Source organism: Bos indicus x Bos taurus, chromosome 4 (genome assembly GCF_003369695.1).
Source record: "Bos indicus x Bos taurus breed Angus x Brahman F1 hybrid chromosome 4, Bos_hybrid_MaternalHap_v2.0, whole genome shotgun sequence".
NCBI classification, from domain to species: Eukaryota; Metazoa; Chordata; class Mammalia; order Artiodactyla; family Bovidae; genus Bos; species Bos indicus x Bos taurus.
The window spans coordinates 13,578,143-13,593,227 of record NC_040079.1 but is presented as its reverse complement, the minus strand read 5'-3'; the positions used below and the strand labels follow the sequence as shown (position 1 = coordinate 13,593,227).

The window sequence follows — 15,085 nt, the reverse complement described above, 5'->3', positions numbered from 1 at the left end:
GAGTCGGACACGACTGAAGCGACTTAGTAGTAGCAGTAGAAGACTTCCCAAAGCAGGGACCCTGGTATTTCCTCTCCTCTGTCCCCCAGCTCGTCCAGTCTCTGTGGTCTCTGTAGCCCATGAGCCTGGCAGCTTCACCCTCGTCATGTTGGGTCTAAAACACTCCTTTAACCCTCCAGCACCCAGGGGATTCTCTTACGGCATCTATCTTGCTACTCAGCAATGCCTGGGTGTCTTTCTTTTTTCATGTCATACTAGGACTCCCACAGGCAGACGCAGAAGCTCGTAGAATAGAATCCCATAGATGTAGAATCTCAAGAATCTCATGCCTTGAGTACTTCTTACAGTGGGTACCACATGCCTCAGGTTTCCCAACCTTTGCCTCAGAGCGTTGCTTCTGGAATCCTTCCCTCTTTTTCTCCTTCTTCATAATATTCCACATCCTCTCCTTACCCCCACTCCCTTTCTCTCTGTCTGTCTCTTGAACACACAAAAGCATATATACACAGAGAAAATTTCCCAGTGATGACTGACATTAGCATTTTTTTTTATCCTTTGCAATGTGCTTCCACCCCTATGATGTCTTTAACTATTACAATCCTACACAAAGGCCAGTATTTTTCTCTCTACTACCTTTGACAGGTGAAAGAAATACCTGAAATATGTCCATAGAAGAACTTAGAATAAAATCAGGTCACTCATTCATAGACTTGATTAATGAATATTTATTACACACTACATTGTACCAGAAATTATGCCCAGCATTGGGAACACAATACTTAATAATATGGGCATCACATTCTCCTCTGTGGAGCTTACAGTCTGTTAAGGAAAACAGATGTTTCAAAAAAGTGGGCACCCAAAGTTCAGGATGTATAATAAAAAGAAAATATAGGTGGCTTGGAAATTGAACAGGCAGACTGCAATCTAGCCTATGGACCATTCCCCCATGCTCACCCTCTGCCCACCAACACACACACACACAAACACAATATACAATTGTTGAGACTCATAGGAGGAGCAGAAGTTACAAAGATGGAAGGGAGGATGGGTGCAGAGAGGTAGAAAGATCCAGAAACTGTGAATGCTGAAAAGGAGAAAAAAAGAGGAGGAACCAATAATGATTATCATGATGAAAGAGAGGCCCAGAGAAGACAAGGGTTAAGAGGCTAGGGAGGTTGCCAGGTGTCAGCTCAGGGAAGGGCTTCCAGACCACAGGTTAGGCAGGACTTGCATCTGAGAAAGATCAATGTAGCTCCAGTGTGGATGGTGGAGTGGAAAAAACCAAGACTACAGTGGGAAAAAACAAGATTACAGGAACCCACTCCTGGAAGGCAGTGGGGAGACCGTAGGGGCCTGTTTCAGAAGATTAGCAAAAGGGTAGAGACAAGTGCAACAGTCTTCAAAGAAGTGAAAAAACAAGAACTGTTCTTTTTAGTACATTGTACTACATTGCACATGTTTTCAAAGGCATGTATAGACAGAAGCCCACCAGGCTCCCCCATCCCTGGGATTCTCCAGGCAAGAACACTGGAGTGGGTTGCCATTTCCTTCTCCAATGCATGAAAGTGAAAAGTGAAAGTGAAGTCGCTCAGTCCTGTCCGACTCTTAGCGACCTCATGGACTGCAGCCTACCAGGCTCCTGTGTCCATGGGATTTTCCAGGCAAGAGTACTGGAGTGGGGTGCCATGGGGGCACACAGAGTCGGACACGACTGAAGTGACTTAGCAGCAGCAGCATACATAAGAATACTGGAGTGGGTGGCCATTCCCTTCTCTAGGGGATCTTCCCAACCCAAGGATCAAACCCAAGTTTTGCAGGCAGATTCTTTACCTTCTGAGCCAGCAGGAAAGCCCATACATAGGTAGGCTTGGACATACATAAAGTATTTTTGGAAGGATAAAGAACTAACTTACTACTGAATGTCCCTAAGGAGGTGGATACCCAAGGGGCTGGAATAGAGGCAGAAATGCTTTTTTCTCTGTATATCTTATATGCTTTTGAATCTCAGGCCATGGGATGTATCATCTACTCAAAAGTTATTCTTTTTCAAATGAGATGTTTTAGGGAGTAGAATCCACCAGACCTGAGACTGACTGCAAATGAGAGTTGATATGGGTGTGTGGAGGAAGACGCCTAGGTTTGGGGCTTAGGCAATTTCACCTGCTTTTATTTGATTGGAAATGCTGGTGGAGGAGCAGGTTTGGTGAGGAAGAAAAGCTGTTCAGTTTGGCACATGTCGAGTTCCAGGTATCTGTAAAATATCCAGGTAGAGCTGTCTAATAGAGAGGCATCTGAGCTGTCTCCTGGAGCTCAGGAGACAGAACCAAAGCCAAGATAAGAAGTCTTGAGTCACAAACGTGTGTGTCAATATCATCCATGGAGGCAGCAGGAACTTCCCAGGTGGTGAGGAAAACAGAGAGCTTCATGGACCAAAACTATCTAAGAGATGGGGAGAAGAGAAGCAGGCAGAGTGGGAGGCGAGCATGGCACTAGGGGCATGCTGAGAGGGGGTGAGTTTGCACAAGAGTTTGCACAAGACTCAGGTGCTTCAGCAGGGTCAGCTATGGGAGATGACCTTGATGAGACTCCTGTCAGTAGCTGGAGGGGCAAGGTCAAACCACAATGGGGTGGGGACTCAGTGTGAGTTCAGCAGACAACAGAGTCTCCTTTTAAGAAGTCTGGCCCTGAAAAGGGAGTAAAAAGATAGGGCAGGAGTCGAAAGGAGAAATTGGAAGGCGAAGGAAGGCAATTACAATCTCTTTGAGGATAGGAAAGAGCAGAGCACGGTTATTTGCTGACTAGCATCGCCTGGGGAGAGAGAGAGGTTGAAGTTAGAATAATGAGAGGAGTTATAGGATACAGTGGTGGACAGAGCTGCCTGAGGAGACAGAAAGAAAGCTGTATCTGGAATACAGATGGGAGTTTAGTTTTACACAGGAGAGGGGGAGCTTCCATTGTGAACGGAGATAGGAGCAATCACGCTGACTGAGCACATTTAGAAACTATACTACCTGTGAACCTCTGTGTGTGTGTGAGAGGGTTATCCCTCACCATTCCACACTCACCCGGGCCTTGCGTGTGTATCTGGATGAACCTAGAGCAGTTTCACAAATCCCACTTACCTTTTTGCTCTTCCAGATCACAGTCCTCTTAAAAAGTTGCTACGGCTTTGTGGTGAGGGTGTTGACAAGGCTGGGATGAGAAGGGCTGGAGACAGAAACGAGGCTGTGATGGGTACCCCAGACACCTAGTTTCCAATCTCCTTCCTGGAAAGGGATGGCCCATGCTCTATGATTGCTGTCCACCCACACCTCGGTGCAGGGGCAACGGAGCTGGGGGCAGAGGGGAGCTGTCGCAGGAAACATAGCTGGAAGCCTGCTACCTCCAGACAAAAGGATGAACAGCTGCTAACAGGCAACCTGAGCGACAAGCCAGGGATGGTCCCATAAAATAATTGATGGGGCCATCCATGCAGAGAAAGGAATACTTTACCACCCATATTTAAAAACACACCAGGATGCAAATGAGATACACTTTAGACTCTAAGTCTCAAAAAACAAGGATAAGACAACTGAAAAATACCAACCCTCAAACCCCCAAAACAAACTGGACAAAGGACTTGAAAAAACATTTCTCCAAGAAAAAAAGATATACAAATGCCAGTGAGCACTGAAAAGATGCTCAGTGTTGTTACTCATTGAAAGTGAAAGTGAAAGTCACTCAGTCATGTCCAGCTCTTTGCGACCCCATGGACTATACAGTCCATGGAATTCTCTAGGTCAGAATACTGGAGGGGGTAGCCTTTCCTTTCTCCAGGGGATCTTCCCAACCCAGGAATTAAACCGGGGTCTCCTGCATGGCAGGTGGATTCCTTACCAGCTGAGCCACCAGGAAAGCCCAAGAATACCAGAGTGGGTAGCCTATCCCTTCTCCAGAGGATCTTCCCAACCCAGGAATTGAACCGGGGTCTCCTGCATGGCAGGTGGATTCTTTACCAACTGAGCTATCGGGGAAGCCCTGTTAATCATTGGGGAAATGCACAAAACCACAAAGAGATACCATTGCCTAATCAAAAGGATGGCTACTATAAATTAAAAAAAATAAATCAGAAAATCACATCGGTGAGGATGTGGAGAAATTGGAATTCTGTGCATTGCTTCAGGAAATGTAAACCAGTACAGCTGCTGCCGGAAACAGGATGGCAGTCCCTCAAAAAATTTAATAAATATGTGCCATTAGATCTAGCCATTCCAGTTCTAGAGAACTGCTAGAAGTTTCACAAAACTGCTTTCGCTTATCCTTTAATTGGCTGTTTCCCTTTCCTACTCACCCACATCCCTCCCACCATCACACCCCCACACAAACGCTGCTGCTCCAAATCCGGAATGTGCAGCCCTTTGGGTCTCTATCCCAGTTTATTCTCCACCTCTCTCCACTTCCCTTCATTTGATCCTGAGATGATCAATGGAAGTTTGGAAGTTTTCAGTATCCAAAGAAACTGAAAGCAGGAACTTGGAAAGATAATTGTACACCAGTGTTCACAGCGGTATGACAAGAGCCAAAGGTGGAACAACCCAACTGTCCATCAGTGGAGGGATGGATAAACACAAAGTGATCTAAACATACAATGAGATGTTATTATATTTGCCTTTCAAAGGAATGAAATTCCGACTCACACTATAGCATGGATGAATCTTGAAAACCTTATGTTACATCAAATAAGCCAGGCACAATGGGACTAATGTTGGATAATTCCACTTATACAAGGTAACCAGAAAACTTAAAATCATAGACAGAAAGTAGGATATTGGTTTCAGGGACCATGCGGAAGGAATGATGGGGAGTTCGTGTTTAATGGGTATACGATTTTCGGTTTAAAAAATTCCCCAGATGAATAGTGGTGATGGTTGCCCAACAATGTGAATGTACTTAATACCACTGAACGGCACAGCTAAAAAATGCTTAAAATGGTACATTTTATGTTCTGCATATCATAATACATTTTTTTTAAATAAAGGGAGGATAAATAACCTTTTTTCTCGCAGTTTTCTAGTGTGGGTTTGGCTGTGAGGTGGGGAGAGGGTCCTATGAGGTACAGGAAGAGGTGAGGCTTACAACCTCAGGGCCATGCCCGGCTTGTGCTTCCTGAAGCCCTGGGAGACGTCACAGCTCACAGTCTAGCACCTCATGGGGCAGAAAAGGACATGATGACCCAGCCTTTGGCCTAGCATCCCTACCTGGTATCTTTAGTTGCCAAGCCTAACTCTGCTTGAACAGATACCCTCTTTTCCCAAGATGTGAGACTTCCAAGAAGCCAGAAGGTACTCATTCCTGGGAATGCTGAGGTGATGGGTGAGGTATGGATGGCCTGGGAGAATTCTTCTGTCCACCCCTCACAGGGTTAACAGGCAGGAAGGGCGATGCTTCACAAGCAGTATCTCTGTCTCTCTGCCTTCACCCAGGCCCACCTGGAGTCAGGACGAGAGTAACAAGGGTCCTGATCATAACTGATAAACCCGATCGTCTCCATCCCCCTCCCCAAGGTCCAGTCCGAGATTCACGTGTCCCAGGGTGTTGCGTCGAATGATCTCCCAGCCTCGGTGACTGCCGCTGCTTCGAGAGGTGGTCCTGGACAGGGAAGGGGTCGGGAGGGCCAGGGAGGCTCTGGCTAGAAGCCCGCTTTCAGTCACCGAGGGCCGTTTCTCAGGGGGATGCCCTTGTCCTTCCTCCTTGTCTGAGCCCTTGAAAGCTTCCACGTAGCGACGTGCTCGCAAAGTATTCTGGTCTTGGTTGGTCTCAACTCTGAAGAGGTGAAAAAGGAGAAAGGCTCAGTTGATCATGAGGAGAAGCCAAAGTGAATGCGGCACAAGTGGGAACCGGCAATGAGAGCAGAGCGGGAGGAAGCGAGCAGCGTTGAAGCCGGAAGACCTGCTAGGATCAAATCAAGGGAAGTGGAGGATAAACTGGGAGAGAGACCGGAAGTGCTGCGCCTTCAGGATTTGGAGGGTAGCAGGGCCTGTGTGTGTGTGGGGGGGGGGGGGCGGGGGGGGTTGTGGGGGGTTGTGGGGGAGGGGGGGGTAGGGGGTGATGGTGGGGGGAATGTGGGTGAGTATGAAAGAGAAAGCAGCCAATTAAAAGATAAGCATGTCATAAGGATGAGGAGATGCAAGTCAGGTAATAAATGAGAGAGGCAAGCCACGTCAGGAGGTTGAAGGTAGGGTATGAAGAAGCAGCTTAGCTTGCAGGCTAGACTAGAAGCTCTAAGAATACACTAGAGGGCTTCCCCGCTGGTTCAGCAGTAAAGAATCCGCCAGCCAACACAGGAGACACGGGTTTGATCCCTGGTCCGGGAAGAATCCCCTGTGCCACTGAACAAGGAAGCCCGTGTGCCACAACTACTGAGCCTGTGCTCTAGAGGCCGGGGCTGGATCTACCGAAGCCCACACACCCTAGAGCCCGTGCTGCGAAACAAGAGACGCCCCCGCAGCGAGAAGCCCTTGCACTAGCGTAGCCCCCTGCTTGCTGCAACTAGAGGAAAGCCCACCAGCAATGAAGACCCAGCACAACCAGAAAAAAATAAACAAATAAAAAAATAATAAATAAATCTACTGGAAGTGGGGGTCAGGTGGGAACAAGACTAGACCCATTTGAGGAGCGCATGCCCACAGTGGAGCGTGAATATGTGTTCGCCGCGGTTCACATGTCACTGCCCTTCAGACTTCACGGCTGGCGCCACCTCTCCGCACCCCTCCCCTAAACAGGCTAACACAGTCTCACTTCAGAGAGTGATGACTTCCCCTCCGGGTCCAATTTGGCATCCCGAGAATGGAGAGGAGGGTCATATGTGCAGAACCGGGCACCCTGGCTCCCACGGCCTCACACAGGTGGACAGTGCACAGGTCTCCATGGTCACTCACCGCAGGAACCAGCGGTCCCCCAGCCCGTATTTGTACCCACAGATGCCAGAGCGTGGCCACAGGGTGCGAGGCATCTTCCTCTCCAGCATCACCGTGGTGGCCACAACCTAGGAGGAGAGGAGAGACAGGGCAAGAACCCAGAAAGAGCCATGATGCTGAGCGGACCCTGGGGCTACTGACAGAGGGAACCCAGAGGGGAAGGAGGGCACCAGATCAGAAGGGATGCGTGACATCCACCATCCACCCCCTTGCCCGTGTGAGGCGCTATGCTACTGCCTGCCTCATCACTCACCGCAAAAGGAGGGACTATTTTATGAGAGTTTTGAATAAAACAGTGATCCCTGCATTACCATTCAGATTCATGGAAAATGAGCCATCCCATCCAAACTAATATCTTTTCCTTTTACAGAGGAAAGCCATAGACCAATTATTCGAATTTAAATAAAATGATTAAATAGAATTTCTGTGATCTTGGGGATGAAATGATAACTGCTGATGTTGAGGGAATCTGCAGTGAAAAATACACCCATATCCTAAGAAGGAAAAGAGTGGGTTAATGACTCCAAACTTGGTGAGGAAAATTCTAGTGGCATGGCATGTGGCCTGTCCTTTACCCAGCCCTCATTAATAACTTAGATGAAACATAAGACAAGATTATCAAATATGCCTGTGACACAAAACTGGGAGGGATATGTAATAGGCACGATGACAAAGCAATATAAAAATGATCTTACCAGATTGGAATGCTGGTCAAAAACCACTAATGTGGAGTTTAAGTAAACCCAATGCAAGGTCCTACATTTATAGGACTAAAGTGTCAGTGTTAAGGACAGGGAAACCTGGTAAAGGGGCTTAGTAAAATCAGTCATGTAACAAAGTGAGGGTTCTATTTGATCATGAGCCAATTGCATATTTGATAAGAGCCAAATGCATATTTACAAAAAAATCTGACTCCATTTTAGGTGCTATTTATAGTTTAGTGTTCAAAGCCAGAAAAGGGATGATCTCTCTTTATGTTGCTTTCCTCCAATCACATCAAGATTGTTCTAGCTTTGAAAGGCCCAGGATCTAGGTCTGAACAGAGGGTCATTCAGGATGGATTGGGTCCAGGAAGCTTGATTGATGGAACGACCTAGGAATCCCTAAAATAACTTAGTTCTCTACTTCATCTTCTGCTCCCGTCTTTCTCAGCACTCCACGATTCTTTTGGTCTTTTCTCTGCTCCTGAGTTGTGCCAAGTTCCCCCCACCCTCAGGACTTTCAATCATTCTATTTCCTTTCCCTAGATAGTGCTTTCTCTTTATCTTGAAAGGGACACTTATTATTTCTTCCTGTGCCATCATTCAGCTTCCCCATCTTCTTCTGGAAACAGAGTCCATCTGATGTTTAGAAAATCACTTCTTCTCTGCTGTCAGTCTATCAGTTAGAACAGACTGGACTTCACACAGTCCTGGTTGGTTCATGTATTCTCCCCCAAACTCTACCACCACCACCAGTTCTCCAATCCTTGGTCTTAACCTTAAATGGAAGGATCCACCTATGACCAAACTTGTTGCAATGAAATGGGTCCAGCTCTTTTCAAGGCTACAGATCCACAGCATCAGGAGTCACCCAGAATACGGTAAAAATGGGGCCCCTTGAGACTTTCCTGGTGGTCCAGTGGTTGAGAATCTGCTTTCCGGTGCAGGAGACTCAGGTTGGATCCCTGGTCAGGAAAGTAAGATCCCACATGCTGCAGAACAGCTAAGGTCACTGCAACTACTGTGCCTTGGAGCTCTAGAACCCTTGCTCTGGCAACTAAAGAGGCCCCCATGCCAGGACAAAAATCCAGTGCAGCAAAAAAGAAGAAGAATAAATAAAAAGAGTGGGGCCACTGGAATGGTATCTGCTCACTCCTTTGTCAGTTTAGAGCTTCTGTAAGCTATCTCAGCAACATGATGCAAGAGACTGACTTAGAGGAGTCAGGACAAAAGAGAACAGCAGAGAAACTTATGTAATGGGTGAGATGGAGATCTTAAACATTCCAGTTATGAGGATCAACACGTCTTCCCACTGCCTTTTTTCCCGTCTATTTGAGTTTGGTTTTCTGTCCCCATAGCCAAGTGTCCCAATGGATAAAAATACTAACTCCCATTCCGTCCCCTTATTCTTCTTTTTTAAAAAATATTTATTTGACTGCACTAGGTTTTAGTTTTGGTGTGTGGGATCTAGTCCCCTGACCAAGTATCTAACCCTGGCCCTCTACATTGGGATCACAGAGTCTTAGCTAGCAGACCACCCAGGAAGTACCCCCTTATTCTTCATAATTGATGAATTATTACCCATGTTTAGAGGCTCATCTTAAATGTTAGTCTATCAGGAAAGCACTTTCTAACTTTCCAGTCCAACTCTTCTCTTGCCTCTTGTTCTTAGCATCTTCATTTCCCTACAACACATTTGCTCTTCTAATTACATGGCTTTCTATGAAGTTTTAATGTCTGTCTTTCCAACTGGCCTGTAAGCCCCATGAGGGCACAGACTACATCATCTTGCTTGTGCTGCCAGATCCCAGATATTTTCCAGCACAGAAGAAGCCTCCAAATGATTAGTGCTAATGAATGGAAAGTCCAAGGGGACAAACAATGTCTCTCTTCAGATATTTTAACGGCACACAGAAGGGAGAATGTGTTGTGCATTATATAAGAGGAAAAAACAGGGGCCAAAGGGTGGCCCAGCTTTTCTATCTTATAGAAAGATAGGTTTCAGCTCAATACAGTATGGACTTTTCTAATAACAAAAACTTTTGAAATATGAAATAGCTCTCTCCTCCCAACCTCTACCCAAATCCACATGATAATAAGGTCTTCAGTTTAATTCAGTTCAGTTCAGTCGCTCAGTCGTGTCCAACTCTTTGTGACCCCATGAATTGCAGCACACCAGGCCTCCCTGTCCATCACCAGCTCCCAGAGGTCACTCAGACTTACGCGCATCGAGTCGGTGATGCCATCCAGGGTTGGCATCCTCTGTCGTCCCCTTCTCCTCCTGCCCCCAATCCCTCCCAGCATCAGAGTCTTTTCCAATGACTCAACTCTTTGGATGAGGTGGCCAGAGTACTGGAGTTTCAGCTCCAAAGAACACCCAGGGTTGATGTCCTTTAGAATGGACTGGTTGGATCTTCTTGCAGTCCAAGGGACTCTCAAGAGTCTTCTCCAACATCACAGTTCAAAAGCATCAATTTTTTGGCGCTCAGCTTTCTTCACAGTCCAACTCTTACATCCATACATGACCACAGGAAAAACCATAGCCTTGACTAGTTGGACCTTTGTTGGCAAAGTAATGTCTCTGCTTTTTAATATGCTATCTAGGTTGGTCATAACTTTCCTTCCAAGGAGTAAGCGTCTTTTAATTTCATGGCTGCAGTCACCATCTGCAGTGATTTTGGAGCTCCAAAAAATAAAGTCTGACACTGTTTCCACTGTTTCCCCATCTATTTCCCATGAAGTGATGGGACCAGATGCCATGATCTTAGTTTTCTGAATGTTGAGCTTTAAGCCAACTTTTTCACTCTCCACTTTCACTTTCATCAAGAGGCTTTTTAGTTCCTCTTCACTTTCTGCCATAAGGGTGGTGTCATCTGCATATCTGAGGTTATTGATATTTCTCCCAGCAATCTTGATTCCAGCTTGTGCTTCTTCCAGCCCAGCGTTTCTCATAATGTACTCTGCATATAAGTTAAATAAGCAGGGTGACAATATACAGCCTTGACAAATTCCTTTTCCTGTTTGGAACCAGTCTGTTGTTCCATGTCCAGTTCTAACTGTTGCTTCCTGACCTGCATATAGGTTTCTCAAGAGGCAGGTCAGGTGGTCTAGTATTCCCATCTCTTTCAGAATTTCCCACAGTTGATTGTGATCCACACAGTCAAAGGCTTTGGCATGGTCAGTAAAGCAGAAATGGATGTTTTTCTGGAACTCTCTTGCTTTTTCGATGATTACTTAGCATTAAAGAAGACACTGAATTACCCTCTGACCAATGAATGAGTATATGAGTATACACTGGGTAGGAGCTCAACTAGAAGACCATTAAAGACACTGCCAACTCTAAGATTTTTTTAGGCTATGGTGATATAAAGAAAAGATAATAGAAAAACAGTTATAAAAGCAAATACAAGATAAGGTTCAAATGAAAAGCTAGAACAGATAAGGACAAGAAAGTTAAAAGGTGAAAGATTTATATGATCTGAAGAGAAATCAGAGTATAGAATACGTAAGAAGAAAGTTTCTAGTTGCCTCTGGAGTCAAGGATGACTCCTGAATCTACCCTGCTCCTGTGGTCAACACACAGTTCCTGGGTGTTAATCCTAACCCTATGCTACCATCCTATCAACTTCTTCTCCTCCATCTATTCAAAAATTCCTCTGTTGAGATGACCACCTGCATTGGGTTGTTCCATAACTCTCCTAAGAGCCATCTACCCTGACAGATCCCACTTTGATTTTTCTCTCCGTCCCCTGACCCTCAGTAAGACTAACACTAACAAACTCACCTGGGCCCTCCAGAGCTCGTCCTGTTCATGGGCCACCCGCCAGTGTGTGTCGCCCATCATGGCGACCAACAGGTTGATCATAAGCAGCGTGGCGATGATGGCGAAGGCAAAGTAGACGATGCTGTACATGAAGGGCAAGTCCACATCGTAGTTGGCGGGCCCATCAATGATGGTGAGGAAAAGCTCAAAGGTGCTGAACAACGCCATGGGATAGTCGTAGAACTCCCCCAGAGCGGACGGGTCCTCTGTCTGGAAAATGATATAGAACGCTGCTCCGCCCAGAAAGAAGGCATGGAGATCAGGAAACAGGGAGTTATCACAATAAGCCTGGGCCTGGTCAGTGTTCATTCTACCTCCAGTATATATCTCCATACAATTACACACACGCACATGCATGCATGCGTGTGCATGCTTGCTCAGTTGCTCAGTCATGTCCAACTCTGTGACCCCATGGACTGTAGCCAGCCAGGCTCCTATGTTCATGGAATTTCCCAGGCAAGAATACGGGAGTGGGTTGCCATTTCCTACTCCAGAGGATCTTCCCCACCCAGGAATCGAACCCATGTCTCCTACATTGGCAGGTGGATTCTTTACCACCTGGGAAGCCCACATACATGCACACACACACACACAGATGTAGATGTGTAAATTATACATATTATTTAAGTCACATTTTCCCTGTGTACTTGGCTAACCCTGAGATATCCTATGACCAAGCTTATCACTCTGGATAATGGCAATACTCAGAATTTAGCTAACGTCTATCATCTATCTATCTATCAATAGATATATATAGTATATGTCACCTACCTGGATTTTACATTTTTAGAACCAAATATTTAAAAGGCATATTGTTACAAGAATGCATTTTGATATATGGCAAAACCAATACAATATTGCAAAGTTAAAAAATAAAATTAAATTAAAACAAAAATAAATAAATAAAAAATAAAAATGCTTTGCCAATATAAAATAAAATAAAAAATCAAAGCAATAAGAAAAAAAAAAGAATGCATGAAATCTCCAACAGCTTTAAAGAACTGAGCACATGAAAAGTCTAAAAGAAAAGAACCTAAGAAAAAAAAATCTCAGTGTTCTCTAGATAGTCATCCATTACTCTGAGATTTCCTGAGTGTTCTTGGACCATTGCAAAAAATGTGATGTGTAGACTACTGCATAGTATTAGGTATCCTGGAAACTTTACTACAGCATCAGAACCTCTGAAAGCTTCATCCCTGTATGGGGAATGGAAATCTAAATAAGGTGACCCCAAGAGCAGAGCTAGGGTCTATGACAAAGCATGGTTTTGCAAGAACCAAGAACAGATGCTTTGGGAGATCTGTAGAAAATGGCTCTGCTACATCCCCTCATTCTGCATACGTATAGATGAGGGTGGGGAGGAAGGGAACATGAGGAATCCTCCAAACGGACAGACTAAGTTTTACCCTCTCAGAGTTCTCATCTTGGTGTAGTTTTTCCATCTACTGTTTTCTGGGAACCCCCATTAAGCGAGGAAATGCCTAAGAAGGAATGGCATCCTTTGTACGAAGAGCCCGGGGTCGGGGTCCTCACACATCACCCTGTACATCCACCTGCCTTCCAGAGGTTCAGCCGCAGACATGGAGAACTGGATTAGAGGCACCAGTGTTTGCTTTTCCTTCCTCTCTCTGCCTTCTCTGAAGAACTTTCTTCTCCTGTTCACTTGTGCTCTCCCTCCCTCTGCTCTGTCTCACCTACTCTGCTCTGGATGTTTCCTCTCCTCCTTCCCTGGAACCCTCTCCCTACTCCTTGGGCCATGACTGGGTCCCCTCTGGCCGTTGTGCTTCAAGCCTCTCTTCACAACTGTTCTGTTTTCCTCTCTCATTCTTCAAACCCTCCAAACCCTTTTGTTGTACCTCCTTCTCCAAATTCCTTTCTTTTCTTTAAACTTTGACTACATAAATGGAAAAAAAAGGGGGAGCACTTGATGTGTTATTGAATGCTTTTCATTTATTCTTCTGAAGTGTCAATATAGAAGAATAAAATACTGAACTGTTTGCCTATGGCACCTTTCACAACTGGCCTGTCTTTCCTGTTTCATATCTGTCTCTCTTCAAAGCCCTTTCTTTATCTCTCCTTGAAAGATGCTGCAGGGCAGTTAGTCAACATAAACATGATTGACCAGAGCTTTAGAGCACATGAGTTCATGCTCTAGGCCAACCTGAGTGACCCTGATCCTAAGCATATGAGCAGGTTTTTCAATTCACTTTCCACTAGGAGGAAAAAAAAAGCAAAAGGGAGTGCAAACGAGAAATAAGTGAGAGCAAGAGTGAGAGAGAACCTTCTGGAGAACTGAATCCCATGCTCTGGAGGAGAAGCGAGTGATGTTCTCACCTGAGGCGAATCCCACAATAACCACAGCCATCAGCCAGCAGAAACGCAACAGGTCTCCAAAAATCATCTACAGAGAGCAGAGAGGGGAGGGAGGGTGGGGGACCATGTCTCCACCTGCCTCTCAGCAGCTACTGCTGCTAGATCAGAAGTCACCAGAGTTCCATCAGACCTAGTAGGAGCCTCATTTTTTTGCTGTTGTTGTTGCTCATACTCCCTCCCTTGGTCTGGGAAAAGTCTAATGTCTGAAAGTTGGAGAAACTGTGGGGCAAGCACTTTTTTTTTTTTAATTTTTGCTCCCACTCCCTCCCTTGGTCTGGGAAAAGTCTGATGTCTGAAAGCAAGAGGAAGTGGAGAAAGCACTGACCTTCTGGATCATGATGGTGAAGGGGCCCAGCATCTGGAATCCTCGCGCAAAGTACATGACGCTGCACCAGCCCAGCACCAGGGCGAAGGACATGGGTACCACCTCCCCGCTGGTGTTGGTGAGCCGCATCACCATGGTCACCAGCACCAGGAAGGAATAGGTGATGCTGGGGGGAGAGAGGGGAGGGGGCTAATGAGAGGAGGGGCTGGGAATATTCTAGGTCCCTTCTAGCGTGGCGCTGACTTGCCCGGAACCCACCACTCAACCACCTACACATACACAGTCACACACACAAACCCAGAGGAGAAAAGTCCCTGGAAGCAAGAGTCCCAGAAAGGGATAGGGAGACCTGAAATGTTTCTGGCAAGGGAAGGCAGGGGGCCGGAAGGAAGAACACTCACGTGATGACATGGAATGGCCCCCCGAGGACAGTTTGTCCAAAATAGCGGGAAAAACCGACCCTGAAGATATCTGGGATCTGGAAAAAGACCGGACGGGGGAGGAAAACTGTAGACTTCAGTTCAATAAATCACAGCAACATCTTTTTAAATCCATTTCCCAGAATAATGGAAATAAAAGCAAAACTAAACAGGTGGGACCTACTTAAACTCAAAAACTTTTGCAGAGAAAAGGGAACAAAAAACAAAAAGACAATCCATAGATTGGGAGGAAATATTTGCAAATGATGTGATTGATAAGGGATTAGTCTTGAAAATTTACAATCAGCTTATGACACTTAGTAGCATCAAAATGGAGAAGGAAATGGTAACCCACTCCAGTATTCTTGCCTTGAGAATCCTGTGGACAGAGGTGCCTGGAGGGCTGCTGTCCATAGGGCCGCACAGAGTCGGACACGACTGAAGCGACTTAGCATGCATGCATGCATTGGAGAAGGAAATGGCAA

General features: G+C 45.8%; 1 protein-coding gene across 2 annotated transcripts in view; it reads right to left on the bottom strand.

The window, feature by feature from the left end:
* Window positions 1-4,615: 4,615 nt before the first annotated feature.
* TRPV5 (transient receptor potential cation channel subfamily V member 5) overlaps window positions 4,616-15,085 on the bottom strand; it is a 32,756-nt gene continuing 22,286 nt past the window's right edge. For both annotated transcript variants that reach the window (XM_027538792.1, XM_027538791.1), the window contains 6 exons: window positions 14,583-14,659; window positions 14,182-14,347; window positions 13,818-13,884; window positions 11,445-11,713; window positions 6,921-7,027; window positions 4,616-5,805 (listed from right to left, as the gene is read on the bottom strand). In XM_027538792.1, the coding sequence (XP_027394593.1) occupies window positions 5,505-5,805; window positions 6,921-7,027; window positions 11,445-11,713; window positions 13,818-13,884; window positions 14,182-14,347; window positions 14,583-14,659 (987 nt within the window). In that variant the 3' untranslated portion in view covers window positions 4,616-5,504. The remainder of the gene's footprint in view (window positions 5,806-6,920; window positions 7,028-11,444; window positions 11,714-13,817; window positions 13,885-14,181; window positions 14,348-14,582; window positions 14,660-15,085) is intronic.